This window comes from Ovis aries, unplaced genomic scaffold (genome assembly GCF_016772045.2).
Source record: "Ovis aries strain OAR_USU_Benz2616 breed Rambouillet unplaced genomic scaffold, ARS-UI_Ramb_v3.0 scaffold_133, whole genome shotgun sequence".
Classification (NCBI taxonomy): domain Eukaryota; kingdom Metazoa; phylum Chordata; class Mammalia; order Artiodactyla; family Bovidae; genus Ovis; species Ovis aries.
In genome coordinates, this window is record NW_024599801.1 from 113,408 (window position 1) to 129,183 (window position 15,776).

The 15,776-nt window shown below is 38.3% G+C and overlaps 1 protein-coding gene across 1 annotated transcript; it reads left to right on the plus strand.

Moving 5' to 3' along the window:
* Positions 1 to 13,191: 13,191 nt before the first annotated feature.
* Positions 13,192 to 14,094, plus strand: LOC101115825 (olfactory receptor 2G3-like). Its single transcript, XM_004016794.3, has one exon. The coding sequence runs from the start codon at positions 13,192 to 13,194 to the stop codon at positions 14,092 to 14,094; it is 903 nt and encodes a 300-aa protein (XP_004016843.2).
* The last annotated feature ends 1,682 nt before the right edge of the window (positions 14,095 to 15,776 follow it).

The window sequence follows — 15,776 nt, forward strand, 5'->3', positions numbered from 1 at the left end:
AAAGACTCTGATGCTGGGAGGGATTGGGGGCAGGAGGAGAAGAGGACGACAGAGGATGAGATGGCTGGATGGCATCACTGACTCGAAGGACGTGAGTCTGAGTGAACTCCGGGAATTGGTGATGGACAGGGAGGCCTGGCGTACTGCGATTCATGGGGTCGCAAAGAGTCGGACACGACTGAGCAAATGAACTGAACTGTTCAGACATTTTTTACTCTTTTTTGTTTTTTACACTGTAGCTAATTGGCAACATCTTCATTCTACCTTCAAAATATATCCAGAACTTAACCAACTGCTCCCAGTTTCAGTGATTCCACCATACATGAGCCCACTCTCATTTCACATTTGTATTATTGCCCTTTGCTAACGCCCTCCCTGACTCCTCCCTACTTCCATCCTTACCTCATTTGATTGTCTCAACAAGGGAGCCAGAGTGATCCTGTTAAAATGCCAGATGGATCATGTTAGACCTCATCTTCAAACACTCCGTGACTTCAGCACTTTTCCAGAGTAAAGGCCCAAATCCTTATGAAGATGTGCAAAGCTCATGACATTTCTGCTCTGGCTCTACTGGTCTCCCTTTCACTGTTCACTCCAGCTCTGCCACCCTCCTTTCAGTTGCCACATAAATTGATCCACTCGGAGCCTTGGGAGTTATTCACTCCTGTGGTTAGAATACCCTTCCTCAAATATCTTTACAGAGAAGATATTTCCCTGTCTTTTTTCAGGTGTCTGTTGCCACTAATATCCCCTATTTTCAAGGATTCCCTGATCACTGTACTCAGTCTGCTTCCTGATATTCTTATATCCCTTTTCTTTTGTATGATTATCATAGAACTGCTTATTTTCTAATATTACATATATCCCATTAGTTTAACTTATTCTTTTTTATTATTAATAAAGTATAATCTTTCACATTGGCTTTTAATGGAAAATGTGTGTCAGTTCAATTTTTATTTTATTTTAATTTGTAGGTTTCCTATGAAAGTTTTGTGGGCTGTTTTTTCTAACTGAATGCAAAAATATATATACTGAAAACATTTGGTGGCTGGGCAAAATCTCTGAAAACATGGATTCATGAAAACTAGATGTGGTTTCCTATGAGAAAGTGTTGAACAATCCTGGACCACACTTTGAAATTCCAATCTTCCATTTCTTTATGTTCTATGATTCTCATATTATTCCAGAAGTTTGTCATTAATAAAAATATTTGACAAGTATTTTGAATATTTTCAGTTCAGTTTAGTTCAATCCCTCAGTTGTGTTCAACTCTTTGTGACCCCAGGAACCACAGCACACCAGGCCTCCCTGTCCACCACAAACTCCCGGAGTCCACCCAAACCCATGTCCATCAAGTCGGTGATGCCATCCAACCATCTCATCCTCTGTTGTCCCCTTCTCCTCCTGCCCTCAATCATTCCCAGCACCAGGATCTTTTCAAATGAGTCAGCTCTGCCTATCAGGTGACCAAAGTATTGGAGTCTCAGCTTCAGCATCAGTCCTTCCAATGAAAACCTAGGACTGATCTCATTTAGGATGAACTGGTTGGATCTCCTTGCAGTCCAAGGGACTCTCAAGAGTCTTCTCCAACACCACAGTTCAAGAGCATTTCTGACTCAAATGCTTTGCTAGGTGTTTCACATGAATTGTTCCATTTATTCCCACAACATCTATCATAGGTATGTTTAAAGATTAATAGCAGTGATTTTATAGATGGCCAAGTCAAGGTTTCATAAGTATCTAGTAATTTCAGAGTTAGTAAATAAGTGTGCTGTCTTCCTCCAGAGAGCTGGTACTTAACTTCTAAGCCACTTCCTTTAATACCTGATACTAGGTTAAAGAGATGCTTATGCATTCCATGAGTCCCTCTCTTTTTAGTTATAAGACCTTAAATCAAACACAATAGAATAATGCCGAGAGATTCAGAGGCTATCCAGGTGAGTACTTCATACCATTGGCATCAGATGAATGCTTCCAAGTAGCTTCCAAATCATCTTCTGGCAGAGTCCTGTGTCTCTTTACTGGCAGCCAATACTGATTATGAATATAGAGATATTCCACTCACCTCACCCAGGACCATGACACTTGCCTATAGCTCTCACAGTCACAGCCAACAGGACCATAACCTGGGTCTGGATAAATTAAACTTTCTCAAGTTTCCCAGGGTATTTGAGTTATTAAGTACTTCATGGGTTCATAGCTTTGAAAGTCTCTAAATGGCAATTAATCAAAAAGTGTGTTGACTTAATTTAGGAGAATCTGAGGTGGTATACTGACCTGTAATGTAATGACTTCTCATCTGTAATACTGCATTTCTTACAATTGTGGGGAGAGTTAATAGAGACAATGTATTTGAAGTGATAAGAATGGTTGGGATCCAATATGATGTATTAATTATTTGATGTTATGTTACTTATTAATGTCATATAATTGTTAAGTGGTAGAATTATTATTATGAAAAAGAGCAAAGGTGCTAAAATTGGTGGTGAAACAGCCCTTTTCCTTTGCTCTTTTCCAACCTTTGCTCTTTTCCTCTGCTAGTCAAGCATGTTCTCCTTTACCCCAGAGTTCTTTTGATGAGTTAAAATTGCCTATCATGGTGCCTCAACCCATCTTCTGGTGATTGCATTTCTCTATCTTATGCTCCAACTATGGATTTTTTTGGGGTCACTGATACCTCTGTGGATCTTCTCAAGTGAAAATGCTCAAATCCACAGCATAAATACACAAACACACACAAAATAATGCACACATTTTCACTGTGTTTCCCTTTAAGCTTAAACACGGTTACCTTCTCATGGGTTAAATATTTTACTTAAAAAAAAAACAGTTATTTTTCAGCAATCTCACCCAGAGGTTATGACAACCTGAGAGGAATGATCAGCTATTGTCTAACATTCTTTTTAAATGTACATTTTGTCCTTGTATCCCTTGGGACAAAAACACATTTAAAAAATTAAACTTCTTGTGATTTATTTCGAGCCTGAGCATAGATGGCTTTTTTCAGCCTTCTGTCCCCTAGGGCTCTTGGAACAGCTACAAACGTCTTCCAGTGTAAATGATTCTCAATTGCTTTTTTGTTGTTGCATTTTTGTGTCATTTTATTTACCTTTCCTTCCTTTAATATGAATTGCCCTTTGTCACCACAGACAGTAGGGAAATCAGGTCTCCACTTTGACTCTCAGCAGTTTCAGGGACTCCCATAGGACAGTGATGAGGTGTAAGAAATACTGGTTTATAGTTCCCATTGTAACAGAATATAAATGGCTACTGAGTTATACAAATTAAACTATTTATTTCTATGTCCAGAGTAAATCTGCATCACATAACATACAGACATCTGTAGTGTGACCTTATCCAGAATTCAGAATCATTGATAACAGCGGATCCTGAGGGAATTCTTGGTTTTGTAGTTTTGGGGAAAGACAAGCTAGGTAGTTAACCATAACTAGGCATTGACTAAGTCAGGTCAGTCTTATTAAATAAGAATCAGAAAGGTTTTGTTTAGAGACTGTGATTCCCCAGGGATAGACATAATCAACCATAATTTTGTTACCTCTGTGTTGAGTTTTTCTGTATCCAAATATATATATATATATATATATATATATATATATATATATATATAGCAATTATATCTACTGTGTACCTTTGAATATTAATACACAAATAGGTATCTATATGTCTGTGGGGTGCTCAGATAGCTTCCACTTCTCCTTCTGGATGGTCTCCCATCATTTGCCATCCTGCTTTCTGTTCCAGGAGATGAACCTACATGAACTAAGTCAATTAAATTTTCAAGGAGGGGAGGAAATACAAAGAAAAGATTGGGTTCAGAATACCTATTTCTGTTACCAACTCAGGTTCAGATGCTCATCACTCAAAGGCAATGATCAAGGGGCAAATGCTGGTAAAAAAGAAAGGTGCTTTATACAGAAAAGCCAGCTACCTGGGGAGAAGGTGAACTCTTGTCTGAAGACCAGTTCCCAACGTCCTGCTCAGCCATGACAATTTGTAAAGGGAAAATGGAGAAATAATCTTGGTGAATCGTTAAAGTAAGAGGTTGGATTCTTCATCATTCTTCCATTGTGTGCAGACTGCTGACTTCTCCTGACCTTCCTTTGGATGCTGTTTTGCCTATGTGGTCCACCTACAATTGGATGCCAACTTGCCCATGTGGCAAATTTGCTAAAGAGAAGAGGGTTGGGGGTGGGTAGAAAGTCAATCATTCTTCAACTACATAGCTCTTCATTCTTATTCTTTCTAATCCAGGAAAGAAATCAACAGGTTAGGCAAGCCATTGTGTGCATTCAGTAAAGCAAAATTCAGGAGTTAGGTTACATGTTGCCTAGTGATCTCATCTTTTAACATTGGGTGTACCTCTAGAGTCAGACCTTTTAACTGGATCTCTGGATTAGTTTGCTGACAGTTAAAAATGTGCAGATATGCCACTTGCCAGAGAAAGGGGACACTGGTGAGCCCTGGCAGGTAGTGGCGTCGTGATAGTTTAAATTATCACCAGTGATGGCATACCATGAAATGCAGTCGGAGAATAAAACACTGAAAATCAGTTGGTTGTAGCATTCATCATGACCATGACAATATCGGTTGTAAAATTCTTGGGGTCTTTTAAATTGAAAACTATGATTATTCTACTGGGAACATGAAAGAGCGTTTGGAATGCCCCGGCGGTAGGTTTGAAGGAGTTTCGCAACGGCTTTAGTCCTTTAGGAAAGTTCAGGTTGAGGTTTAAGCCAGGGCCTGATTGTAAGAACTGCAGAAAAGACCTGTTAATTAAATGCTAGGGGTTTTATCATAAGCTATATGAAATGATGGAGAGAACAATTGAGACCATAAAGTAATGGGATAGGGACATTGGGCAGACAAGAACAGAGGTAAAAACAAAATCCCTTGCTTTAAGAGGCAATCCCTAACTTCCCCTCTCTGAAAGAATCAGCTTTTCCCTGGACAAAAATCTTTCAGTGACTGTACTTAGCAACTTACAAGCTTGTGTAATTCTCCTCAACACTCAACCTGACCACTCCATATCACCTTTATAGCAAAAGTTAAATATCACTTGCCCAGATGATGAAATAAAAAACTTGCTCTTAGGGGAAATGCACATTTAAAAATTTATGGGTTCTCACTAATCCGTATTGGCAAGAGTCTGGAAAGCATGTAAGGGACTGGCTTATAAAAGTGGTAAACCAAGGAGAATGATCTGTAAGGATTAATCAAGCACAAGTTATCAACACATGTGCACCCTTATAAGATTCAAGAATTCACTGTTTCCTCAAGAAACTTAAGAATTTGTATTATAATTAAACATTTGTCGTGATTGATTCTTTTGAACTGTTTAAATTCAAAATACTTAACAAAGACAAAACATTCCTAATGCAGTGCTTGCAAAATGTGGTTAACATCAATACCACAGGCAAAATTTCCTCATTATGTCTATATTCAGTGTTTAGCTAAGATTTTTTTCATATGTTTATTTGTAATCTTTTTATGTTTTAGTAATATTATTTAGAGCTTCCTTGGAGTTGAACTAATACAAAAATAAGTAAAAATATTCTCGGGCCAGCAGAAGTTTCTTATTGAAAAATAGATGAGTTTTCTTAAAGTAAATAAAATAGGAGCAATGTGTCAAATGGTTCCTTTTCTTTTTTTAATAGTTAAATTTAATGTCAATATGATTATTTTTGTCCACCATTTTATTTATTTATTTTTAATTTTTATTTTTACTTTATTTTACTTTACAGTACTGTATTGGTTTTGTCATACATTGACATGAATCCACCACGGGTGTACATGCGTTCCCAAACATGAACCCCCCTCCCACCTCCCTCCTCATAACATCTCTTTGGGTCATCCCCGTGCACCAGCCCCAAGCATGCTGTATCCTGCATTGGTATGTCCACCATTTTAAACAATAGTTTCTTGTGCAAAATGACATCTCATTCTAAAATTAGTTTTAAAAATGTCAGCCAGCGTTAAATAATATTATATATTAATTTAATACATAACATTATTCAAAAATAATTTAATCTTCTGATAGCTTTATTCTAGTTAATAAACACACTCAGGTTTCCCCTACAATGTCAGCGATTATGTCTGCATAAATTAGCTTTCATTTAAGAACTGTTATCTATTTACTTTGTCTCAACTTATTTATTTGATATGACAATTATTTATTATTATTAATAGTAATATTCATCAATGTTGATTTTCCTAATTGTTCTTTGTAGAGCTTCTAATTTTATTGGAACTTCTTAAAAATAGTTATTTATACTTATCATTTGCTGCTATACCAATAAAACATTCACATATATGTATTTATTTGAACTTCTATGTCATATACTTAATTAAATCATAACCTTTAAAGTACATTAAAAATGAAATAATCTACCATGTTTACTCTTATACAATCTGTGCTTTTTTCATTTCCTGAGAAGCCTTGAAGTCCTTGGCTTTCACTGACTCACTAAGTTGCGATTGAAATTTCTTTTTCAGTTATTATTAAAATTATTTTGATATTTAAGATATTGCAGCTCTTTAGATTGATTTCTTTAGTCTCTGCCCCAATCATTTGTAGAAGCATCTACATTTTCTAAACAGAATATTTCAGGCACAAGTTATTTATTTTCTCACTGTAAAGCATAGACTGCTCTATCCTCCAATAAATTTTTATTCCTTTAGGTAGGCAGCAGTGTTAGGGATGCAAATTAAGGACCAGAGTATGTACGTGCAGCATAACATGGAGTACAATGAATATCTTGCTTTTCTTTTAGCATGGGAAGAAGGGGAGTCTGAGATGTGTCCCTATTCTTTAATAAATAGTACTTTGGCCACCTGATGTGAAGAGCTGACTAATTGGGAAAGACCCTAATTCTGGGAAAGATTGAGGGCAGGAGGTGAAGGGGACGATAAAGGATGAGAGGTTGGATGGCATCACTGACCCTGTGGACGTGAGTTTGAGCAAACTCTGGGAGACGGTGAAAGACGGGGAATCCTGGTGTGCTGCAGTTCATGAGTCGGACACAACTGCATTCCGCAAAGAGTCGGACACAACTTAGCGTTTGGACAACAACAACTAGTTGATCGACTGACAGAACAGGGTCTCAGGATAACACTGGAAAATAAGTGACAGGGAAGTCTGGGCGAGATATATGGATGGCTCTCTTGGAAAGGACTGTGAAGGTAGTATTCATGTTCCATTGTTAAGTGTCCACTGGAGGGTCTTGTTTGCAAAAAGGATTCACAACGAGAATGTTGGTGAACCTTATTCCCTGGAAAGCCCTGTACTTAAATAGTGAGACCATTACAAATTAACCACAGTGGCAAGGATGGAGGCCATGCATGAACTCAACAAAACTGGTTTTTCTTCGTTTTTCTTCCATTTTTAGCCATCTTCACAATTCTAATCTGAGGAGCCACAAATTTTCTCACCTAATTGGTACCACGGCCCTATGTTTTGTTACCTAAATAAAAGTAATTTTAAATATAAATCAGATCAGTGTATTACTGCTTAAAATTTGCAAATATTGTAATCAGAATAAAACTTAAACTTCTTACAATTTAGCTAAAACTGTACTACTCAAAAGCATGGTTCAAAACCAGCATCATGGAAATCTTGTTTGAAAAGAAGACTCTTGGGCCCTGACTCAGAATCTGCATTTTAACAAGAAAACTATGCTATTCCTATGTATATTAAAGTTTGATGAGAACTCATTCAGAAGATCCAGCATAATGTGTTCCCTACATCCTTTTCTCTTTAAAATGCCATATATGATCCTATTTAAATGTATTAGCTTTTATGTGTGTTTGTATGCGCTCAGTCAAGTCTGACTCTTTGTGACACTGTGGACTGTAGCCCTCCCGGGTCCTCTGTCCATGGGATTTTCCAGCCAAGAATACAGGAGCAAGTTGCCATCTCTTGCTCCAGGTGACCTTCCCAATCAGGAACTGCAGCCCTCTCTCTTGCATCTTCTGCATTGGCAGGTAGATTCTTTACCACTGTGCTGCCTGGAAACTTTTACATGTGTTTACATATATTTATACATACATGCACATATAAACACACACATAATGTCATGATAAACCATGGATCACATTAGCTTATAATCTCATATTGGTCAAGAAGCCTCCAGGGTTTGTAATATGTTCTTGGGATAACCATGGCTCTAGACTGCATATCTATTAATATGAGAAATGTTTAATCACTTTTCATATCACTTATGGACTATGCAAATCAAATCATGTGATCTGCTCTGATATCAGTCTAATGGAGTCCCCTCTGTTTCCAGAGCCCTGAGACTCAAATGAGAAAATCTATGTTAAAGGAGGCTGTGTCTACCATGTACTATTCCTCCTTGGCATATTGGGTAACTTCCCCATAATGCCAGGGTCAATGCAGTCTGAGGGGGATGACAACTAATGGGGATCTAAGCTGGGTGTTGGAGATTACGAGTGAAATGACGTAAAACAAGACACATACAAAGGACAGACGACATGTACACACTCCAGCCGGAGGAACAAAACAACTGCCCAAACAATTTGGGCTTTATTATTATAAAGCTCCCCTAGGCAGAATTCCAGACTGCATGAATAAGCCTTTTCAGTACAGCACAGGTGCATACATGTTATCGTGCAGCAAAGGGGAGTGAAATTCCGGCCTTCTGCAGAGTCTGTCCAGAGCCCTTATCACAAGAAGGGAATGTTCCCTTATTTGCAAGGGACCATCAATCTCAAGGCTGTGTCCGTCTCCTTGGCAGAACATCTTGTTTGCAAGCAGCACATCTCCACTTTCCCTATTGTGGCCACATTAACCCTTCACTGGGAGATTCCAGCAAAATGTAATTGGATATTTTGAAAAGTCTTAGGTGAATGTTGTACATTTTAGATGGTTTTCACACAACGGTTCTTAAAAGCTGGAACACAGTAGGGAAAAAAAGTGGAAGTAACAAATGGAACTCCCAACATATTTCAGGCTTAGCTTTGTCTAATCCACAATTATATCTTTTTCCCAGTAAAATGTTGAAAGAATAAGATTTCAAGGGCTCACCTCTGGGGCTTTTAAAAATACCATATCTGAGTCCTATCAGCAGAGATTTTGATTAAGGATATGGCCTGGGAATTGATATTAAAATCAAATAACCGACAACACCCAACTATAGTGTATTCAGGAGTTGAGAATTATGAGATTAAGTTATATTATTATGTGGAGACATTATTTGACTCAGCTGGCTCTTTGCGCATTGAAAGTACTTAATTAATATTAACTTTCTAGTTTGCTTTCTTCCTCTCTCCTTCCCTTCTTCTCCCTCCCTTCCTTCCCTGCTTCTTTTCTTCCTTCCTTGCTTTTTTCCTTCTTTTCTTCCGTTTAGATTCATAACAAGGGAACGATGTAGTGGTCTGAATGTTTTAATGTCCATTTTGAAAATGAGTAAACTTAGGAAAGTGAGATGATACACTCACGGTTAAAAACTAGTAAGTTTCCATGCTGCCCTTACAGTTTCCTTATAAACAGTTTGCGTTTATCAGCTATGCAATTGTGGATGATTCCAGAGTTTAGCGTGATCAAGGAGAAGAGAATCTAGGGTTCAAATATTCCATGTGTACAATTGAAAGTATACGAGGGTCACAATCATCTCTAAATTCCTGTTGATTTTAGGACATGACTCTGTGCATGGCCTTTGACGCCTGCACTTTAGAGTTTGCTGTTTTTGTGTTGAATGCATTTACCTTTATGATTGCCAGAATTAGGCAACACGGAAGGTTGAGAACACTCTGGTCACTTGGAAGGCATTGTTTAACCTGGTAATGGTTCAAATGCAGGTGATGGAAAAGAAGGGAGCAACCGATACACACAGCAACCAGGACTCCCTCAGATCAAATCATTAATTAAATTTTAATCACTGGTCTTGGGACATCATCCCTCAAGTATCTAAAATTCAGCCTAGATGAGAAAACTCAAATAACTTAGGGATTTCACTGTGCATTCATTATCTTTATTTTTAATCTATAAAAAGGTTGGGTTGGATTATAGCAGCATCTCACTTGTGGTTATCATAGAAGCAGCTTTATTTTATTTTCATGGAATTTTAGTTTTTACACATGGATATCATGTCTTTTTTTTGCATGAATATGTGGTGAGGACAGATATGAAGACTATTTCTACACAACATTTAACAGCTTTAGGTATTTTTTAATATAAATTTATTTATTTTAATTGGAAGTTAATTACTTTACAATATTGTATTGGTTTTGCCATACATCAACTTTGGTATTTTATCTGTGGTGTTTCTGACTTAAATTGTTTATTGAGATATTAAAATGACAATAATAAAATAAAACAAAGTATTTAGCTAAAGGGCATTTTGGACTTAGGTAAACTCAAGTATAAATTTATGGCTTTGCTAAATATCCTACCTTTGAGACAGTTGTATACTTTCTGACCATCAATTTTCTCATATTTAAAATGGACATAAGTTCTATTGGAGTTGTGAACATATGATTTACTATCAGCAAAGTACTTAAACAGTTTGTCAAGTAATAGATAATTATAATAGGTAGCACTTAATGTCACTTTTTAAGTGATGATTTTCTTCTTTTCCATATAGAAATTTTTTTTTCTGGGGGTTGGATTCAGCTGGAAAAGTGATTTAATTGCCTCAGTGTGTGTGTGTGTGTGTGTGTGTGTGTGTGTGTGCGCGCGCACGCGTGTGTGTGCTCAGTTGCTCAGTTATGTCTGACTCTTGATGACCCACCAATTGTAGCCCTCCAGGCTGCTCTGGCCATGGAATTGACCAGGCAAGAATACTGGAGTGGGTAGCCATTCCCTTCTTTTTATCCTTAAAAGACTTAGTTTATCTATCATGTGGTGTAGAGATTAGAAGTGCTCGTAATTCCTGTCTTGGGGGCTTAACAAAGATCCCCTAATGAAGATCACATATATATGTATATAAAATAATGATGGAGTTAATATACCTTGAATCCTTACAAGATATGGCTAACTCTGCTCTAGGTGCTTCACATATATTATCTCATTCACCTGGTCCATCAGCTCTATGGGAATGCCCACTCTTGTGCCTGTCCTTCAAGTAAGTAAAGTTAAGCACAGACTGGTAGTCTGAATTGTGCAAGCAAGGCCTCCCAGCTGGTGAAAAGCAGAGCCAGACCTGTGATCTCAACTCTCCAGTGGTGGACCCTGCTCACTGTGTACCAGCTCGCTGTCAACTGAGAAACTCACTCTGCATATTCTTTACTATCTTGCCAATCACTTCTTAACAGTACCAGAATGGCTCATTTCGGAAGGATTTTCTGACTGTTGTTTGGAGAGTCTGAAAGGCCTCTGTCCAGACCCATCCTTGCTTTATCTCTGGACTTCATATATTAGATCATTTGGTTTATCAGCTCACTGAGCTGTTTGATTTGAAAAGTCTTGATTTAAATCAAAATATAAGATGACTATCTAAAATGTATCACATGCAAATTAATATTATTTGAAAATGACGTTTTGCATAAAGTAGTCTTTTTCATGATCTGCAACTACTTGGTTCATAAATGTCTTCTTGGGACATTTATGAAGATTCCTCACTTTCTTGGGAATCAATTTGTTTCCTTCATCTCAACTTTATATGGACAGTAGGGTTTATGAGAGTATCAAAATGTCTGCTCTGTTTATCAGAGCAAGCCTAGCATCTGGTACATACTAGATTATTGAAAGACAGATTTCAAAGGAAGAAAGAAAGAAAAATAAAGAATGAAGTATGGTGATATACAATATTGTAAAGTAATCAACCTCCAACTAAAATAAATAAATGTGTATTAAAAAAAAGAATGAAGAATGAGTAGATGAGTAACTGGCAGCTTCTTGATATTGTAACTGTGCCCACCTCTAGGACCCTTCATTACTCCATACCTTTCTAACTCCCTGCTTTTGAACTGCTGCAAATCAGTTAACCACACGCACTATTGATAACTCTGTGCATAAACTAAGAGTAGGTAAACACAAGGCATAGAAACTAAGGAACTCTCAGTGAACCAACCAAGTAAGTTTAACTTGTCTGGATCCTTTTTAATGCTATTATTTCTCTGAAATGTTTTATTAGAGAACTAAATTCTGGATAAATGCAGGAACACTGTATGTTATTAGGGCTATTAATAGTAGGTATTATTTGTGAATAATTTTTTACATGTAAACATTGTCTCAAATTCATTATACACATTATTTAATCCTCAAAAATTGGTTCTATCATTATTCTTATTGTGTGTGTGTGTCTGTGTGTGTGTATATTGTGTGTATATATATATATATATATATATATATATAAAACCATCCAAAACCCCGCTGCATGAAAGTTGTGAAGCTGGGAGAACTGGTGATTAGCGTGATCCATCACTGGTTTTGTGATTGTGTGCACACTCTCTTCTTAGTGTATCAGAGTTTCTAATCACTAGAAAGCTGCATCAAGGTGATATAGTAGATACACAGGCCGCCGTTCTGGCTTTTACTTTCAGGTTAGTGGGTAGCACATGAAGCAAAGCCATTTATTGCTTTCTACTTGAGTGCTACAACATGCTATTGCTAGGTGCAGAACACAGACATAATTAGATCTATTTGAAGAGAGAAGCATAAGTAAGATTTTGAAGAATGGGTATAATTTGGAAAGATTGCATGTGTATATGCTCTGTCACTTTAGTCCTGTCTGACTATTTGCGACCCTCTAGACTGTGGCCCACCAGGCTCCTCTGTCCATGGGATTCTCCAGGCAAGAATACTGGCGTGGGTTGCTGTGCCCTCCTTCAGGAATCTTCCCAACCCAGGGATCGAACATGTGTCTCCTATGTCTTCTGCATTGCTGGCAGATTCTTTACCACTGAGCCCCCGAGGAAGCCTTGAAAAGATTGTGAACAGCCAAAAGCACACACCCTTAGAGAAAAGACAAGAATATCTACTTCACTTCATCAGTATTTGAGTTTGACTATTCTCTTGGAATATTTCCTTTGAGAGCAGAAGAAATGCTTTCCACTTGTAATACAACTCAGATACTCAAGATACATCATCAGACCAAGACTTCTCCTTGTTGTCCTTCTTACATCCTAAATTTCCAACATTGTGACCTAGAAGGCATTTGATTTCTTCTTCAGGTGAGTGGACGGTTTTATGAAAGAGAGGTGGCCTCAAAAATGAATATGATAACAACAAACTTCACTGTGACCGAATTTGTGTTCCTGGGGCTCTCATCACAGCCAAAGATGCAGCTCATTCTTTTTATTATGTTCTTGTTCTTCTATTTATTAACCGTGGTGGGGAATATTATTATCACTATCATCCAGATAGAAACACGGCTCCAAACTCCAATGTACTTCTTCCTCACTAATTTATCCTTTCTGGATATCTGCTACACATCCACTGATGTCCCACAAATGCTGTCCAACATGGTGGGCAGAAAGAAGACCATCCCATTTCCTAGATGTGCTACTCAGATGTACTTCTCCCTCTCCTTGGGAATGACTGAGTGCGTTCTCCTCGGAGTCATGGCTTACGACAGATATGTGGCCATCTGCCACCCTCTTCACTACACAGTCATTATGAACCAAAGCACCTGTGTCCAGTTGGCAGGCATTTCTTGGGCCAGTAGTTTCCTGAGTTCCACAGTCATCAACGTCTTCACCTTGAGTTTACCCTACTGTGGGCCCAATGTCCTGGATCACTTCTTCTGTGAGGTTCCTTCCATTCTGAGGCTGGCTTGCACTGACACCTCATTTACCGAGATGGTTGTTTTCGTCTTCACTGTCGTAATTGTATTCATTCCTTTTCTCCTCATTGTTGTTTCCTACGCCCGAATCCTTCTGACGGTTCTCAGGATGCGGTCAGCCTCTGGAAGGCACAAGGCTCTCTCCACCTGTGCTTCCCATCTGACAGTGGTGGCCTTATTCTATGGAACTGGTATCTTCATGTACATGAGACCCCAGTCAAAGACCTCCAGGGCTGGGGGCAAGATCATCGCGGTGTTCTACACTGTGATCACACCCATGCTCAACCCCTTGATCTATAGCCTAAGGAACCAAGATGTAAAGGGGCTCTAAGAAGAGCTCTGGCAAAACGGAGGACATGAAGAGCACTCAATGGGACACTATGTCAGCTGTTATTATAAGATGACTGACTTCTGAATAGGAAGTGATAAAGTGAAAAGTAGCTCTGACGGTCAATATCTGCCCTGCCAACTCATAAAAGGCACATCATTCCAGCTGCAAACTCAACAAGCATCATGGCCCCCAAGAACAAACCACAGCTTCCATGTGTCAAAGCAACACCCTTTGTTGAATGACTGCTCTTTTCTTACTCCCTGAAAAATCTTGTTTCTCTAAAATCATAGACTCTCTGTAAGTGATTTCTTTAAATCATATCAATAAGGTGATTTATCTCAACTTTGGCTATCTTAACTATACATGAAGTATGTAAAGGGCCTTAATAGAAGAATTTTCAATTTTCAACTCAGATGCAGAACTTCAGATAAGGGTTTTGGGTGCCACATTTCACATGTATCTTAATTTTGTAGTTTCCAAGGAACCAAGACCCTGCAGGTACTTTGTGGTTTAAACCGGATTTTGACCCCGTTACACACAGCCCTGCTTTGAAATGAATCTATCAAATATTTCTTCATTTAACTTTTACTTTAACCCTACTCTTTCCCCTAAATCCTGGTGTATGCTATTCCTCTTTACAGTGGATCAATAAATTTGATTTTATCTGACTATAGTCTTATTTCTGATGGTCCTAGGCTGATTGTGTGGACAGGAGGATAGCAATGGTCAGAAGCAGAAGATTTGGTCAAATGTGAATGAATAAATAAACTCATTCATTCACTATGTATTATTGAATGATTGTAGAACATAATGCTAAATAAAATAGAAATACTTCCTTTCCTTATGTATACATAAATATTTATAATGTACATAGAATAGGGACACATATCGGCAAATTATGATAAAAGGGAATAAGGCAAGTACTGATCAAGGGCAGTGGCAGGCAAGCTGCATACAAAGATTAGAAGGAGAAGTAGTCACGTTGAGAAGGGTTTTCTATGTAAAGGGGGTTTGTGGGCAAGACTGAGACAGCTTTCTCTATCTGAGGGGATAAAGAAAACTACTGAGAAGCAGGAAGTGTGTGGTGAGCAGACAATAGCCAGACCACGCAAGACTAAACTGATGTGGTGAGGAGTAGGAATTTGTTCTTAGAAATATGTAAGTATTATCAAGAAGGGCAATATGACACAATTAGTTTTGAAAGGGTTTTCTGAATGCTGTATAGCAGACAGATATACACGTCTGTGTCACAGACTTGTGGAAACGATTCCTGCGTTTTGAAGCTTTTCAACCATGATATCTTTAGAAAGAATCATTCCTTAAATTAGTTCAGTTCAATCACTCAGTGGTGTCCAACTCTTTGCGACTCCATGAATTGCAGCACGCCAGGCCTCCCTGTCCATCACCAACTTCCGGAGTTCACTCAGACTCACTTCCGTCAAGTCAGTGATGCCATCCAGCCATCTCATCCTGGGTCGTCCCCTTCTCCTCCTGCCCCAATCCCTCCCAGCATCAGAGTCTTTTCCAGTGAGTCAACTCTTCGCATGAGGTGGCCAAAGTACTGTAGTTTCAGCTTTAGCATCATACCTTCCAAAGAAATCCCAGGGCTGATCTCCTTCAGAATTCCTTAAATTAAGCGACTAGCAAAAACAAACAATCAAAAAGCTTAAAGATGGCCTTTG

What these genes read in the sequence shown, in the direction of transcription:
- LOC101115825 (XM_004016794.3), top strand. Translation starts at nt 13,192, where the DNA reads ATGAATATGATAACAACAAACTTCACTGTGACCGAATTTGTGTTCCTG.